At 38.7% G+C, this 17,942-nt stretch overlaps 2 protein-coding genes across 2 annotated transcripts; both read left to right on the top strand.

The window, feature by feature from the left end:
- The first annotated feature begins 837 nt into the window (after positions 1-837).
- Positions 838-10,285, top strand: LOC108665378 (putative neural-cadherin 2). Its single transcript, XM_018152127.2, has 4 exons — positions 838-1,026; positions 4,741-4,835; positions 7,885-8,046; positions 10,124-10,285. The coding sequence occupies exons 1-4, from the start codon at positions 931-933 to the stop codon at positions 10,146-10,148; spliced, it is 378 nt and encodes a 125-aa protein (XP_018007616.1). The 5' UTR covers positions 838-930; the 3' UTR covers positions 10,149-10,285.
- A 102-nt stretch (positions 10,286-10,387) lies between these two features.
- On the top strand, positions 10,388-16,897 carry LOC108665377. The gene is made up of 6 exons (XM_047882984.1): positions 10,388-10,544; positions 11,212-11,321; positions 13,391-13,519; positions 14,119-14,727; positions 15,002-15,118; positions 16,460-16,897. The coding sequence occupies exons 1-6, from the start codon at positions 10,396-10,398 to the stop codon at positions 16,798-16,800; spliced, it is 1,455 nt and encodes a 484-aa protein (XP_047738940.1). The 5' UTR covers positions 10,388-10,395; the 3' UTR covers positions 16,801-16,897.
- Positions 16,898-17,942: the final 1,045 nt, after the last annotated feature.

Consider the following 17,942-nt stretch of genomic DNA (forward strand, 5'->3'; position numbering starts at 1 on the left):
GTTGAGAAGCACGGAAATAGGAGAGTGGGTCTGGTACTTCAACTAACAGAAGGAAAGCCGCTTTTTCGTTTGTCCCTCAACTCGGCCGCTGTTGACGTGAGCATCAATACTTCTCTAGCAGACCTACGGTGGCATCGTGTGGACATTTTCTGGCGAAATAGAGTACGTGTTTTCGATTAATTCGAATTTTCATTTCATATAATTCTGTCATTAGCTTCGACAATTAGTTTCAGTGGTTATAATTGCTCTGATGATATTCATACCAAAACCATCATTACAATTATAGGACCAATTTGAAGACGGAACCATTTATTCTAACCATCTTGAAAACAGGAATAATATCGTATTTTTCTCGTCCCCTTTTCAAAGCAACAATCATTCTGAGCCACGCTTTGAATTCCACAGAGCGCTAGTAAAAGTTTTGTAATCTGTAAATTACGCTGTGCACTGCTATTCCCACTAAAAGCTTAGCAAATAAACTGTCTCCGTGAATCACCTTCTACATTTTTATACCAATTTGGTATATCAATTATCGTTTTTCAACGCATAATATTTCATGATTGATGGAATGTTTACAAAAATTTTCTTTCCTAATACATTGAAATTGTTTAATCATTTGATTTATATTAGGCTATCCATAATTTTTATTAAATCATTAATTTACACAATGAATCGGTACATAATCCCCAGACAGTTGAGATGATCATCGACAACTGCGTAGGACAGGCCACTGAAAATACAACAGAAGAAGACCGCCGTCCTGGCCTAGAAGAAGACCGCGGTCCCGGCCTAGAAGAAGACCGCGGACCCGGCCTAGGAGCAGACCGCGGGCCCGGCCTGTCCAAACAATTCTCCTGCAGAAATGCTGTGCACGCGCAAGATTTGACTGGACAACTCAACACAAGAGGCGCGCCTTTGCAACTCGGAGCCATGGACGCAAGTTCCAGTGATGCATTGCACGAGAATAATGGTGCTAAACAATCCTACTTCAAAGGATGTCTCAGGAATATACGACTCAATGGAGAGGTAGGAAATTACACTGTAAGCTCGTAGCTCAGTATAATTAAGAGATTTAACAATGTATAATTTCACATCTAATAGAAGTTCTCAAATTATGAATGCAAGTTTTCCGTACATTAAATGTTAACAAAATTATAAATTTAGAATTTAATTACTTCGCGATAAATGTCGTTCATTCTTCATTCCTAATCAAAAATTTGCAGTAAATTATTAAAGTTTGGGCGTTGGAGCAGGTAATCTGCATCCATTTAATAGATATATAACAAATCTTATATAATTTTGATCCATTACCCGATACATTCTGAAGTCTAAGGTAAAATATTGATGAGATACTATATATTAGTCTGCATTGCCCTGCAGAGCCAATATCAACAGATGTTGATTTTAATCATAAGTTTTTTCAGCTCCAGCACCTCGCATAGAGGAATGAACCATCGTTACTCTTTTGCGACCGATGAGCATTTTATTGTTTTGTGACTCATAAATGACTTCTATCCATCACAAAAATTTCTAGCGCAAAGCCCTAGATATACTTAACATCGAGCTTGGTGCTCAAAACTCTGATGTTATTAATTTAGCACCAGTAATCTGCATTTTTAGTTCATTCCTCATAAATTTATACTTTGTTGCTTCCATTTTAAGAATTATTTTTATTTCTGGCGATTCGTAATTGATTTCCAGCAACAAGTTTGAGCACAAGATACTATTCATAGATTCAAACGAAGAGAGGTTTGAACATGTGAACTCAAGTTCACATGTAAATAAAGTTAACTTAACTTAAAGGGAGCGTCTACCCTGAAATTGAAAATTTTCACTTTTTCGGTTTTTATACTCATTTTAAAGCTGACATTCTGCCCTATCCAACGGTACCACTTCCATATCTGTACGTTGATTTATGATTTCACGACATTTCATGAAAGGGGGGCGGGTGGGGGAGTTCTTTAAGTAATTAGATAGGAACTAATTAGCTGCTGAGCTCTTTAAATATAGTGTCTACTTGAGTTGTGCTGCAGTTACGTGTTTAGTCTCATCTTAAAGCTGATATTCTGTCCTATCCAACGGTACATTACCATCTCTGTACGTTGATTTGTACGTTCACGACACTTCATGAAAGGGGGGCGGGGGGAGAGTTCTTTCAGTAATTACATAGGAGCTAATTCGCTGCCCAGCACTACAAATACAGTGTTTGTATGAGGTGTAGCTCAGTGTGCCTCCGGGCTTTGTAGGGAGAGGTGCGCATGTAGTCGCTCCCACCATCCTTGAGTGGAATCAAGCACCAGAAACGTTTAGTTTGGTATCTATGCTACATTGAGCGCCTATTGCAGTGCGCTAGGGACTTTGTCGCGCTCTCCTCAACATTCACACTTATTGTCACGGAAAACCTATCTCCTCCTAGAGTTTTGAAGCTACAACAATGAGACATATATCATTCAATTTGCAAATAAACTATCTACAAAATGTTCTTCCCGGTTTTTCTAGTTTCATTATAGTTTGAATTTTATTCTGCAAAAAGGGTGGTGAGGGGAAAATCGAAAAATTTCCAAACATTTTGGTAAAATGCCCCCCACTTCTACAAAAATTGAAATTTCAAAAAAAGGGATGGAAATTTTGTAGATGAAGACCTCACGCGTCGAATGATATGTGTCTCGATGTTGTAGCTTGGCATCCTAGGACTAGATCCATTTCTACAGTACCCCCTTTTATAGCCGTTTTCTAAGAATTTCACGTTTGCTTTCATTTTTTTTCGAAAAATTCACTCGAACAAAATGCGAGTTTTTTTCCATTTTACATATGTGTACCAAGTTTCAGAGTGATCCGACTGTAAATAGCCGAGATAATTTTTAGGGTAGACGCTCCCCTTAAGCTCATATGTAAATAAAGTTATTTCAAGCTCTCATGCATATATACTTAAGTCAAGATCACATGTAAATAAAGTTAGCTCAAGATCACATGTAAATAAAGTTAACTCAAGCTCACATGTAAATGAAGTTAGCTCAAGTTCACATGTAAATAAAGTTAGCGCGAGCTCACATGTAAATAAAGTTAGCTCGAGCTCACATGTAAATAAAGTTAGCTCAAGTTCACATGTAAATAAAGTTAACTCAAGCTAACATGTAAATAAAGTTAGCTCAAGCTCACATGTAAATAAAGTTAGCTTAAGTTCACATGTAAACATATCAAGTAATCACCAAACAATTAAATACATATGCGCCCCACGTTTTTCGTTCTAGATGTTGTAAAATATTTTAACTGAAATACAAAAGACCAAGAGAATGAAAGCAAACAGAGATCAGTAGCTGCCGAAAAATTATTTTCTACTTTTGAGTCCACATGAAAAACGTGGTCTTTAAACATTTTTTTTATACATTTTATTCCTTGTTATTGCGGTTTGCTTTGCTGCTCCTGCACGCAGCAACACACAGCAGCTGCACACAGATTATTCCTAATAAAATAGAGGAAATAACGAATTATTTTGCGTCATTTCCTCGGGTACGAACAAATGCCGCTCGAAAATTGCACCAATTTTTCACATTATTTGTAGCTCGGAAAGATTGAGGCCTGCGTCCTACGCTCTCTGAATCCTGCTAGTAAATATTTGGTCCAACTTTTAAGTTATATTTCTTCAGGAGATGTTGTAGTATTTAATGTTTAAAGCATAGTATTTAAACTTTAAAGCATGGTATGAAAATTATAATTTGTAATAGTGTATGGGAACTGACAAAAGCCGCTAAATAATTTGCATTAATTGAATATCTAGCAAGGAATTAATACTAATGTCTGGAAGTGTTTCCTTGGAAGTTGAACACAGCCATGTTCAACACGTCCAGCGATGCCGCTACCTGCGCGCTTCGGAAAAAAACCGCAGAGATGCAGCACAGTGCAGATAGCAGATATATTCATGTTCGTTCGTTTGATCACAGAAGAGGTTTACTCCTCATTACGCCCCGGCACTGAACAGAGCTCGTTGTCGCAGTCTCTTTGTTCCACGTCTGCATGAAACAGCGTTGCGTTATTTTCCTCATTCTGAGAATTTCTGACACTGCCGCTCATCGAAGTGACTGCTAATTACTGATAGCGAGCTTCTTCGCTTAGGTTTCAGATTTTTCTATAGACAAAGTGCTCAAGCACAACAGGAAAAGTTCAATAATTGTGCAAGTCCATGTATTTTACCAGAATGTGACATGCGGTATTTCCGAGAGAATTTACAATGAGATTTTGCATTTTCTGTTTCAGTATTCTCTCTGTGTCTTGCTAGTGATTGTAAATCATGTTGAATATATTGAACACAACGATCTCTGCAAAATCTTATAGTTTTCAACTTTTCAAATTTTCAACTTTACTTAGATACTTATTGTATAATTATATTGTAATGTTGAGTGAATATTATTGCGAAAATTGCTTTACGCTCCATTAAACGTTATAAATTTCTCTCCACAACACCTCAACTTCGTGAATTGCTAGTTATCGTAAGGCCACAATCTTGAATCGTAACGGGGAAAAACGTTTGTGCAACCATTTCATTTGTAGTCAACAATTCCGAATGCATGACTCGAGGATAAGAATATATGGATGTGTACAGCAAATACCTTATTGTCAAATGAGAACAAAACTATGCAAGAGGGTAATTCTATTCCGAAAATGTCCCCAGTTTAAGATTGATCGAAAATGTTATCTCACTGACTTCACGCTGTTAGTGATGTCATTTTTCTCCCGTCAAAGCTCTTGGATTTGGGTGAAAATGTGCCCAGTCATCGATCAGAACCGGGCTGTGTCTATCAGAACTGCGCAGCTCTGCGCTGCCCAGCGAACTCCAAGTAAGTTGGTCTTTACCTTCCGAATTTGTTCAGGTGCAGGTGTCAATTTTCCTCAAGCAGTGAATATACAAGGTTTTCGTAAGAACCAGCTTCTCAATTTGAATTTCATAATCGTATTTTTTCGTTGTAGAATTGGCAAAATGTAAAATTTGCAACTGGATGGAAATTTATCACCTATCAAAATATTGGCTTCTCTCTAACGAGTATTTTCTTAGAACATAAAGTTTCATAACGCGATGTTTGACAAGAATAATCTATTAGGAAATTTGATTGAAATTCCTATGTTTTCGTATTTAAAAATACACGTTGCACACAGAACAAACTGGAGTAATTATCCACGAAACGAGCCAAAAAATGCCCACTCGCCCCTAATTACCATAATTAATTGAAATTTCTTTTTTTATTGTAACAGGGACTCGATGAATGTAACGAATTTATTCAGGTGTAACGCTTTCATTTTGATCTTGAACTTCATTCAATGTTTTCATTTGATGCTTGTACGACTGCATGGATACAAATGTACCTACACTCGGTACGTCTGTAACGTCGTAAAATTATTCAGTCTGTTGAGGGTTAAAAAAGGAGCGAGAAACTAATTAAGTCCGTGTTCAAAGAACTCTTTTGCTTGGTGTTTGCGATCCTTTCTAACATTTTAACACCCGAATTTTACACAACTACAAAAAAAGCTCTATGTGGAATAGTTTTATGAGACGTATTTTTATTTACAATGAAGAATTATTACCCGTTGTTAAAATTTATTCATTGCAAAAATTTGAAAGACGACATATCTGTCCGCTTGGTCGTAGCGCCAACTGAAACTAAAAGGAGACATATCTGGACAGTTGGTCGAATGAGCTTCACACATGAGCGAAATACGTAATATCTCCAAAAAACTGGTAGTATATGTAACAACTGAATGAAAATAATATACTCATGTATACTGCAAATATCCTTTGTTTGTAGCATTATTATAGCTCGTTCGAAAAAAATTGTACGGGCCAATAATAAACATTCTGCCATTTGGAGGTGCCTAAAGCCTTTCTCCTCAAATAGTGCTCCTCCTTTCCTTTTTCATATATTCCCATTGGATATTTTCTGAAAAAAATCGACCACGTATTTCTGAAATTTCCCTGTTTGCTCACAACGCATCATGGTTTCTATTTGAATTCACCGGTTCTAGTTGGCCGAAGATAAGGTAGTTTTTTTTCGAGATAGTTTGTGTGCAACTCGGCATGTAGTTTAGGACATCGTGACCCTGCATGTGGTGTCGAACTGTGTGCGTGCCCGACAGCTAGTGTAGTACTGCTATGTACGCCCCAGCATGCAAAATAGGACAACGTGCCACCCTCATTGTCATGTGCAAGCCCGGGCATGCAAGTCCCGGCAATGTAGGACTGCTGGGCACGACTTAGCGTTGCTGCAGCATAGAGCTGTTACGTACGACTTTGTCTAATGTACGACAATAACGCACGACCTCTAGCGCATGAATCGGGCGCAGGAACTGCCATGTGCATGGCTTTTGACTTCTATCGAACAATGTTCTTGCTGATTTCTTTAGTGCACCCTTTCGGAAAACATTTAGTGGGTTCTTAAAAAAATCAAATTCAGAGGACTGAACTACAGTACCGGTTCATTCTCAATATTTCGATGACTCTTTTTTCAATCTTCTGGGTAACATTCTCTATAAGACTAAAAAATTTTGACCAAGAACGCTGTCATCATCCAATCAATTGTCTTTACAGTCCCCATATACTGTATAGGAGAGGGAGTAGTGATGCGTCACTCTAATTTGCTTAATTAGACGTATTCTGCTTGAGTGAAACAATTTAATTGGACTCCAGTAATTGATTCTATAGAACACGAAATACGTCAATATACGTTCAGCTAACACTCACCGCTAACATAACAAGCAATTATATTAGATTGACTAGTTTCAAAAACCTAGTCACATACAGTTCAGTCAATATTTTACCGAAGCATTTTAACTCGCAAACGAAATTATGAAGTGAACCCGTGACCATATTAACATTAAGAGGCTATTTTATATTATTAGAGTTATAACTACGCGGAATTACCAACTATCAAACAAAATAATTTTGTTCTGGCGCTGCATTACAGTGTCATATGTCCGACTGCACTTTGTGGCGCGTTTCACGCGTAGCTAGGGTTCGTGAGCTCGATTGTACATATATGGCTTGTTTAGAAAATATAATGCAATAATAATTAAAACTGCCAATGTGCATTAATAAACAGCCAAAATAACTCATAAAGCACTCCCGAATAAGCAGATAATTTTTTCGTTGCGATATCTCAACTGGTTTGTCAGCCATATAGTGCCGAAAATTCAACAAGGTTTTGCGGGGCAGATAAAATCACCGCTACATCCCAGTTAAGAACGTCGTGCACTGAAGAGCGAGACGCAATTTCTTTGTTAGTTGCTGCCGAGCCAATCTAAGACACGTTCTGAACGTGTCTAACAGCGCAGTAGCTTCGCCATATTCATAGGAAGGTTTTCAAATGAGATACTTTGAAAGGCGACTTATACGTACAGCTACACGCTAATCAGATGCTCAGTTTATTTAGGGAAATCTTCACTTGCATCAAATATACTAGTCTTTGTGAGCATCTTGTGTGCTATTCATTGCGTACAGTACAGATCGATGCACGCAGTTGCTCGTGATCAATAGTTTTTTGTACAACAAAGTATAATTTTACACGTTGGATTAACTGTCACTGATTCAGGATTAATCGCAGCAAAATAGGTCAAAATTCATTTCATATTAAAGCAATCAAAAATTTAACGTCATGACCAGCATGCGTCGTTTTTTAAATTTTATTTTACAACATGTAGCGTTGCAATGTAAAGCCTCATTGAGTATTGATGATGACGTTTTTTTAATCACCTTTGCTAGTCCTGGCCACTAAATGAGTTTTTATTAGCAATAAGTCAGTCAATTTATTTGCGTGATCAATGCTGAGATGCAACGACCACCTCAAGGCATTTCCCCTAGCGTATAATTTCAACACATGCGTTTTGTTTTGTCTACAGCTGCGAAGGATCTCCAGGCGATGAAACGTGCGAGTGTAAACTTGGTTGGTCAGGCCACGACTGCTCCACCAAAACTGTGCCCACGAGCTTTTCAGCGAACAGTTTCCTTCAGATTGCTCTCCTCTTCCAGCTGCCCGAACAAACCTCGTCCATAACTTTACGGTACGTCCCAACACGCGCCCCTCCGTTGACCCCAAGGCTCAAATAGTGAAGACAAAGACAACAATTTTGGTTCGTGGTCTTACTCGGCCGTCACCGGACAGCTTAAAATCATGAGTGATGACAGCAAATATAAAAACTTGACCAAACGAAGGTTCTAGTATTTGGCACTAAAATATTTATAGTTATATGAAATTAATACCACTAGTAAGGCCCCTTTCACACAGGGCGGGAAATCACGCCGGCGTGAAAAAAAAACGCCGCGGGATTTCCGCGCTATCATTCTCACGAGGCGTTTTTTTACGCTGAAATCTATCAGTCTTGCAGCGCTGTTCTCCGTAAGTGGTCCTCAGTTTTTGTGAACTATATCTATAAATGGCTGCTCATAGCAAAGAAAAGAAGGCTCTCCTTTTATATTTGCTGCATAACTGACAGCAAAGAAAGAAAAGGAGGTGCTGGGTTCACAATATAGTAAAGTAAAGGCCACAAGAAGGTGAATTTGCCACACTATTCGGAAAATTAAGAGAAGATGAAGTAAAATTCTTCAATTATTTCCGAATGTCTGCCGCAAGTTTTGATGAATTATTGTCTTGTGTGCAAGGTAAATTAACCCATAACAGCATGCAGTTGAGAGACGCCGTGCCTGCGATTGAAAAACTGGCTTTAACTCTCACACACACCCTCGCCGACCCATTGTCTGTACAACACCAGGTAGCGGCGTGAAAAACCGCGCAGTGTGAAAGATTACATTGAATACCATTGCAAGCTAAACTGTCGCGGGAAATCCCGCCGCAGTTTTAGCTTGACACCCGCGGTCGTCAAGCGTGAAATTTCACGCCGCGTGAAAATCCGTAGTGTGTGATTAGCAGTTCACATTTTATATGTTCGCTGATGTTCGGCGGGAAATCCCGCGGCGTTTTTTTTAACGCCGGCGGGATTTCACGCCCTGTGTGAAAGGGGCCTAAAGAGCTTGTTGGCAGCTGTGCAAGTCAAGATCAAACGCGTTGCGCCACGCCAGCGATTTATGAGCGATGAATGCCACACGGAGAAACGTGAGTCGAATAATCATGGACGTATTGGAAATGAAATTCACTCTCAACCTCATATATATTACTAGTGAATCCTGTTAATGAATCCATAGCGCGTTAATTCATTAGTGATGTAGGCATTAAGAACCTTGGAAACGCCAATGAAAGACTCAAAGCTTATAAATTATCGGAAGGAAGCATCTGCATTTAAGATTAGGCCGTCTCAAATTTGTCGACGATTCTCCAAACATCCTTGACTTGTATGGCTTGTTTTTTAAATGTCAAAAATTTGTATTTTAGCTAAATCTATCAACGACTGACGTTTGGTGAAAAATGATACGAACTTTTACCCCTAATAGGTTCAATCCACTTCTAGTCTTTAGTTCGGTTGCGTTCCTATGTGTTTAGAAAACATAAAGTCCATGTCAACCTAAACTCCAATTTGTGCTCTGTCGACTCCCTAAGCACCAATGTATCGTTAAGATCTTGTTTTCTCGTATCTTAAGCCTGCCATTGATTATTTTTACCAACGCGAAGCACGCTTGTTAGTTTCTAAAGCCACTGCCAACTGTACCGAATACCAGCCCAGTCAACTAATCCATATCAATTATTTCTAGCAGTAAAACTTTTAATAACGTATCATTAATTGATGTAGAAACTGTTTAATCATCAACGTGCATGGAGCAACGGCTTTAAGTTGCTTCTGGTTGATCGTCTATGAACGCGACGAATAAAACTGATTCGGGAACTGGTTCAAAGTAACTGAAGATTTTGCAGTAGCTACATAGTTTGCAGCAAATTTCAAATTTGAATTTCCTGCAAGGACTCACAATGCATATTCAAAGTTCAAATTATGTACATGTAAGAGGCTATCAATTAATTATTTGATGATTATTTTAAGCGTATGAAGCCTCTCGTGAAATGTTCCTTCGAATTTCGAAACTACCCGATCAGAGCCGAGTATTACATCTCTGGCTCAACGCTACATGACGCCAGATTCAAATAGAATGTTGAAGCATTCTATTTTGCCCTATAGGATGCGCACCCGGCAGAGCAACAGCTTGGTGGTGGCGCTGAGGTCTGTTGGAGGTCTGGAACATCTGGTGCTGGCACTGCGAGGAGGCCGGCCCTGTCTGACACTACACCGCCAGCACGCTAAACTAGCCTCTGTCTGCCTCACGTCAACCCTGCATGACGGCATGTGGCACGACATTGCTGCTATGAGGTAACTTGCTGAGCATCAGTTGTACCCTGCATGACGGCATGTGGCACGACATTGCTGCTAAGAGGTAACTTGCTGAGCATAAGCGGTCGACGGCTGCCGATGCCCCCGGCCCTGAACGCCACCCGCTGGGGGGCCGTGGAGGCTGCGCTGGACCTGGCGTCGGGGTGCGTGCCACCTTTAGCCTGTGTCAACGCCACCTGCTCTCCGCCCTACAAATGCCTGGACACTTGGAAGCAGTTCAAGTGCGAGTAAGAAGCTTCTTTGTGTCAGTATTTGGATGCAACTATTGTCTAGACTATTACTTTGGGTGGAAACAAATTTCACGTGTGTCACAATATAATGATACGAACTAGCCTTTAAAAGACGAAACACATTTATAATGAGACTTCTCATTGCATTTATAATTTCACTACTATGTGCATTGTGTTATGAATAATTTTGGCACCTGGATGGAAGTGGACTGCTCTGTGATTCTGAACAAAAGTTTATGAATCAGTTGCAGCCTCATCTCTGTAGGTATACATCAATTCATTATGCTAGGTTGGACATGGACTAAAATAAAAGGAAACTCTTTGGCTCCGGAGCTCTATTTTCCTAAAACAAATCCTTGAAACGCAGCCCGACACAACGCTGTGTCTTAACACACAGAGCACAATATTGTGCCATATAGCAGAACAAACACAAAAATCTCATTGCACGCAGGGTCGAGTCCCGAAAAAACAAACACCGCCGTGTCGTTCTATACAAAATACCGCTGGAGTTTACCATACAAAACTTCAGTGCAGCATGCCTTCCGTTGTCAATTGTTCGTAAAAACCTCTGAAATATAGCTTGCATCCGCCAATAGGGCTGGAAGAAATGCCACTCTCTTCGGTTTGTGGTCTAAAAAGCGTTTTTTCGCCCCATGGTCCGCAGCTGCGGCGAGGGCTTCCAGCTTAGTCCCGACGGCTCCTCCTGTCTGGATGTGGACGAGTGTCGCTACGAGCCTTGCCTCAACTTCGCCTCGTGCTCAAACTCGGTGCCAGGTAATGAAACTTTATTCCAAGTAAGATTTTTTCAGGCATATTAATAACTAGGAATGATCGTTTAATTATATAATTTGGATAACTAGGAATGATCGTTTAATTTTATAATTTGGATTGTTGCTTTCTTGCATTGGTGCGTCGATATTGAATACTGTATTGTTTTATGTTTTTTCCGTGCCATCTTGAGTTTTGGTTTTGTTCTTTTTGGCATTTGTTATCATGAATTTTTGTATGAATATCAAGTTGAGAAATGATCTTTATAGATTAGTTTCATAATAACATTGACTATAGCTCCATGATTATTTCCAAACTTCTTGTTGAAATGGGGATAAGGGAATTTAGTTACAATTCGCGTCGAATAATAGTTATTTGCACAGGATATTTTGAACCATCAGAGTAGAATGAGAGTCGAACACGCTGGCATTTCTTCATGAAAAGTCATACTTTGGCGTCTATTGAATTGATATTATTAATAATGAAATCAACTGAATCTCTCATGATATGAGCGACGGCTAGAAGATCTAGTGGCGGGATGAACATTTGTGGCAGGATCTTTTGATAATATAATAATAATTTTACCTCTTGCTTACATAATTAAAACTTTTAATTATAATCAGAAGTCTATGATAACATAATTAAATCATAATTTAACCGAATCTGTCACGATATGAGTGACGGTTAGAAGATCTAAATACCGAACACTGCAGAAGTGTTGAGCGAATTCACTGTAAATTATTCTATCAGATGAATAAACCACGATGAGGGAATTATTTACAAATTTAATCGATTTAACATAATTAAACTCAGATTGCATAGAAAAATGGCATTATGCACTCCAATCATGCATCATCAGCGGCATTTGCGAGTCACATGTATACGTCGGCTCGACACACTAAGGGAACAAGATAGATCTATGACACCAACCATGACGGCAACAGAAATAAGTTTCAGAGATTTCTGATGGTTTTCGTGAACCTGGAAGTATGATGGTAAGATGAGCAAACGAGAAGTAACAATCACAGAAAGAGAATCGAGCCAATGTTACAATGTCTGTTAAACCTGTTTTGAAACCATTACTTCAATTTGCGGGAAACTCAACTGAAATTTAGTGAGTAACATTTAAAGGGAAACATCTTCATCGATGAAAATGCCATCTGTGGGGGCAATTCCTCTGGGTTCGGCATCCCACTGTTGCCGCCGAAAGTTATTCTTTTTTGATAAGTTCGAGGTACGAGCTTTCGCCTGTTGAGCTGTGCGTGTAAATTCTATTGTATTTATTTACAAAAGAAATTCTGTCATGCAAGCGCTAAAGGTATCTTTTTCTTTATTTTTGAAAACAGAGGCACCCAGTTTGGAACAACGGCTCCAAAACTATAATTAGTAAGCCCAAAAGAAACTATTTTCTTTTAGATATTTTACCTAGTATCTTTCCAAGTTTAATGGAAAATTGAAGTTTGAATACGGACCTTTGCAGAATTTTTTGCTACAGCGTTCTTTTCTCGGTGTGTCTTCCAATTAGCCGAACAAGACCGGTCCGCAAAACATTCATCATGCCTGAAACCTTTTAACCGCTTTCTCTATCAATCCCGATATCAATTGCTGCAGTGTACATGTGCGCCGTCAGTAGTGTCAGTAATGGAGTTTCGTACATGACGTGTACATAAATATCTCCACTGATTAATTAATACAACATTAAATATAGTCTCATGTGTAAAAATCGTTTCGAAATTTAATTTATCTTATTTTTATCGCCATTTCTTGCATGATTTATTACAGGTTTTAATTCTCCAGTTTGATACACAATTTTTTCGGAAAACAATTGTGTCCTAACACGTAATATAATTTATCAAACGCAATATCCATCGGCATTCATTCATTACAGTTGTTCATCACAGTCACTCTTTACTTCCTAAGCTATGGAATTAGTACTGTCGACGTCATTTCCGTTCCACAACCCCTGTAAAATATGTAGGTAGGTTCAGTGACTAGGTACAATTCAAGTGTAAGTGCAGTTAGAATTATGCAATAAAGCAAGTTTTTATATCAACACTTGCCGCCCCGTATCACAGGCTACTACTGCTCCTGCACTAGCGGCTACGCAGGCCACAACTGTGAGCAGCAGGCCGGACCCTTGGCCTTCCCCCTCGGCGGCCTGCCTGTCCTGCTGGCCCTCACCTTCTCCCTCGCTACTGTCTTAGGTCATACTGAATTTGATCCCTGAAACCTTGTATATTTGTTGACATTATTCCGTGTATATGTTATAATTCGTATGGTGATATTTTTCAGTGAAATCGTTCATCGGGCTCAGACAGTTTGTCATATAAATATTCTCTTAATTCATTCTGCGCAAAGCCGATTAATACAGACAACGGATTTTGAGTGTACAAATTACCATTGTCCGGAGCAGGGTAACTTATCAGGTTAATCCTGATCACCTGCCCAACCTACCATGCATTACTGAGCAACGAACTTATTTCCTCGAGAGAAATGCGTAGCATTAATATCATTCTTATATCGCTACCCCAATTTATGGCGACGAGTCTGCTCCTAGCAGGGGACTAGGAGCAAGTGTTATATTGTTGTTTACGCCAGGCTTCCCACGAATATTCTTACCAATCAACTCACTAACTTGAGTATTGAATGAGCCAACTAAATCCCATGAAATAGTTTAATAAAAAAATACAATATTTCAGACCTTTTTTTCTGGGTTATTCATATACTCAATTATGAGCAATTATTTTGTTACAGTGGTTTATCATAAATATTCGTTAAAGGCGAATTTGTTGTTTTTATACAGGTTTGCTGGCGATTGCAGTGTCAACTTATTTTCTAAGGCGCCGGAAACTCGAACTCAAGACAACGTCAGTCGACGGACCAACAAGTAAACAAACTCAACAGCAAGTCATAACCGCAACAATCATAGACTCCTCCAACCACTCCCCAGTGCCTTCTAAAGAATCTAAGAAAAGTATTTCCATAGAGGAGCTATCTAGTAATAATCGATTTTCTAAAGAATCATTGAAAAACATGACATTATTTTCAAAACCTTCTTCGAAAAATGCAGCGCTTTCCGAAGAACTGCAAAGGAAGAGTTCATCGTCCGAAGAATCCTTCTCTTGTGAAGGAATAAATTCAGTAGCCGGCCACGCCATCGAGGTGCGCTACACGGCCAGCGCCGCCACACACACGACACTCGCGCCCAGCGTCTGCGAGCTGCACGCGCTCCAGCACGACGCCGTGCCTTGCTTAGGGCGCTACAACCCCGACGCCGTGCCTTGCTTAGGGCGCTACAACCCCGACGCCGTGTCTTGCTTAGGGCGCTCCAACCCCGACGCCGGGCCTTGCTTAGGGCGCTCCAACCCCGACGCCGTGCCTTGCTTAGGGCGCTCCAACCCCGACCTCTCAGGTAAGTTCTACAAATCCTGAGAGACAGTTTAACCAAGCTGATAAGTGTTATTTCGATACAAAATCTATGGTATATTTACCCTGAAATGTCCGCAGTCGATGGTGTATAGAGATTGACCCCATAGTCTACTGATGGTAACTCAAGTTACAATGCATTTTGATGCGATTAACATTAAGGAGGATTAATGTATCTGACCACAAAATATTACTAGTGAATGCGGCTCAATTGAACTGTAAGTATTTTCTAGTGACCGCTTATTTGTGTCATGCATCAGGCGAGGACGTGACGAAGTCTGGCCATGCAGGGCCACTGAGCGCTCTAACGCTCATGGCGCCTCGAGGCTATAGAGACGAAGATGAGGTCCAGCTCAACAAACTGCGAGATGTTATAAGTAAGTGGTTATAACGTTAAATAAAAAGAACTTGATACTCATAAAACAATGTTGTCGTTACCAGTGTTGTTTGCTTGCAATTATTTTTTTAAAGCAAGTTTGGAATACTAAAAACTCAATTTAACCTCCCGACTAATTCACAAGGGAGATTTATTTTGACAAGTTATTCAATTGTATTCTGGCAAGTGTTGCCGTGTAATTTCATCATAATATCTTGTAATGCATTTATTACATCAATACGCATATTTCTGTTTATTAGATTCATTGGAGAACAGCTCGCTTACACATTATTCAAATTTAGGTAAAATTTTGCTGCGCCCATTTGGCTGCATTTTCTAATAATACGAAAGATTAAAGCGATTTTATTCGCCACAATATAATTCACTGTGATGATGCATTTGCTTAAAAAAAATATATACCTTATTTCGTAGAAGCTGATACAATGCAAAGCTATTTCCTCTCAGTACATGAACTCATGATATGTACATCACCATTAAAGTTGTTACGCTAACTTGGGATCCATTTAAAATTAGTTCCTTACAGTGTTTTGCTTCTATTTATTTCATGGATATCTCATCTGATCTCAATTTCCTATTCAAGAAAATAACATAATACTTGCATAGTTGCAATTTTTCAAAACAAAATTATTTGATTCAAAACCTAGCGCCAGAAATTTAGTCGATGTAATGAATACAAAATCAAGGGACCACTCGAAAATCAAACTGTCCCCCCAGACTGTCCCAGACTGTCTTTCATGGAGAAAATTTATAAGTGATTACACAATTCTCTGCTCATTATCTGAGTCCCATCCCAATATGATAAAACTCTCTAGATACAATCGCTTTGTCAATTAATTTCTGCAATTTTTTAATACTACTGTTTGATTGCAGTAAGTTGACCCCAGTGCATTACTCGACTAAACCCGTTATAAGCCTTAACTGATATTCTACTCTATCAATAACCTTTTTCAGAAGTTAACCTACAGCATGTAAAATATCTGCTGCTTATACTAATTCCCTTAAGAGATGGAATTTAAATTTTCTTTGCGTAATAATTATTCTTTTTTTGTGCGGTGTCATGACTGAAAAATTTATTGAAACTTTCCCACCCATTGCAGAAAATAACTTTTAAGAGATAAACGCTGGATATAGTGAATGCTACCTGCATGATTAAAAATATGTTTTCAGTAATTATTTCCCTATAATCGAGTTTGTGATTATTTACAGCGCATGACAATTTAGAGCCCGAAGTAACCTTTGTTTCACGAAAAACTTGATCAAATTGAGATCTCAATGTTTCTCTTGGAATAAATCACCTTTCCCTTCGTCTGCATTGTTCCAGATGGCGTGGAATACATCTGCTCCGAGACTCCATGGCCGCTGCTCCAGTCATGTACTTCAGACTCCACTCCTGATAATATCAAACGGCCGTACTTTTCATCTCTGAGACGCAAGTCAAATGAATTGGCTCCTTTTCTCAACGTCAGTGGTGAGAAAAAGATATCGACGTCTCAGCCAGACTCAAATGAAAGAATGGAAAAAGTTGCTTGGTATTGTGAAGGTCACAACGCTCCCCAAAAAACTGACATGATGGAGAAAGACTCAGAAGTTGATCCCGCATCAGGATCGCTGCCTGCTCTGACAATGTGTTCTGCATCTCATGAGTGCAAGGCTCCTAGATGACAAAAACAAGTTTGAAAAATTTAACATTGCATTTGAATTTCAAAACTATTTGTTCGATGGAACTATCTATGAATTATCTAAATATATTTTCAACTCACTCAAGCTGTTCTCATTTTGAACCAAACTTTCTACAAACTAAGACCATCACCAGCAAATCCAGTATTATATGCCTGCGAAAACAGCTCAAACAAGGGAATTTAAACAATTTCGAACAATCATTGTCATTTATGCAGAAACGCCCTCCACCCTCTTCCAGTCGATAAAATTTTTTGATTCCATTCTACGTAATTAGAGTCTTTAAAAAATCGAATTGGTAGTTCTGTTGAATTACACTGGCATGTGCAAGTAAAAATAGACGAGACCACATCAACAAACCAAATATCTGTACAGAAGAAATTACTGAAACATTGACGACACGAGCGCGTTTATTATGAAAATAATGAAAATAATCCTTTGCGTCACTTAAAATATTGCAATTAAATATTCAAAATGAAGCACTCTATCCCACTGGTGGGCTAAAAATCATATAGGTTATCGCATCAAAATCTGCTTCAGGAACGGAACAAAAGACTGGACTTGCATATGAACCTCAGCGGAACGGGATACAACAGGAATATCCGAAAATTTTAAATTTTTTATTGAAAATAATATGTTCATTCGTCAATGACTTGATTCAAATGCCACTCTTTTGAATTTTTTCCCTTTCAATAAACAAATTTATCTTCGATTTCCAAACCTTGAAAAATGTCTTTCTTTTCTAAAGAGAGATATTGAAAAATATTTCACTTGCTAAAAATATTACTAGCTTGAGAAAAATCGAATTTGTTGTGTATTAGAAATAACAAAAATTCTGCCTTCATATCATTATTCTTTGATCTTATAAATCATCAAGCCAAGTCCTTTAAATCATCAAGCCAAGTCCATGAGCTTAGTCGTCTTCAAATAAAGAAACTTGGAGTTCACAATATCATTTTACTTCTAATTTCAATTTTTTACTAATAAAATCATAAACAATTCATTTTTAAATTACTGAAGATTATGTCAAAATTTCTAAGTAGTCCGTAAACATTTCCAGTACCCATAAAAAGTTGTTCTTATTCTGGCGTTTATATGTTACTCAGCGCGTGCTTATGGCAGACATG

This window comes from Hyalella azteca, unplaced genomic scaffold (assembly GCF_000764305.2).
Source record: "Hyalella azteca isolate HAZT.00-mixed unplaced genomic scaffold, Hazt_2.0.2 contig11735, whole genome shotgun sequence".
Classification (NCBI taxonomy): Eukaryota; Metazoa; Arthropoda; class Malacostraca; order Amphipoda; family Hyalellidae; genus Hyalella; species Hyalella azteca.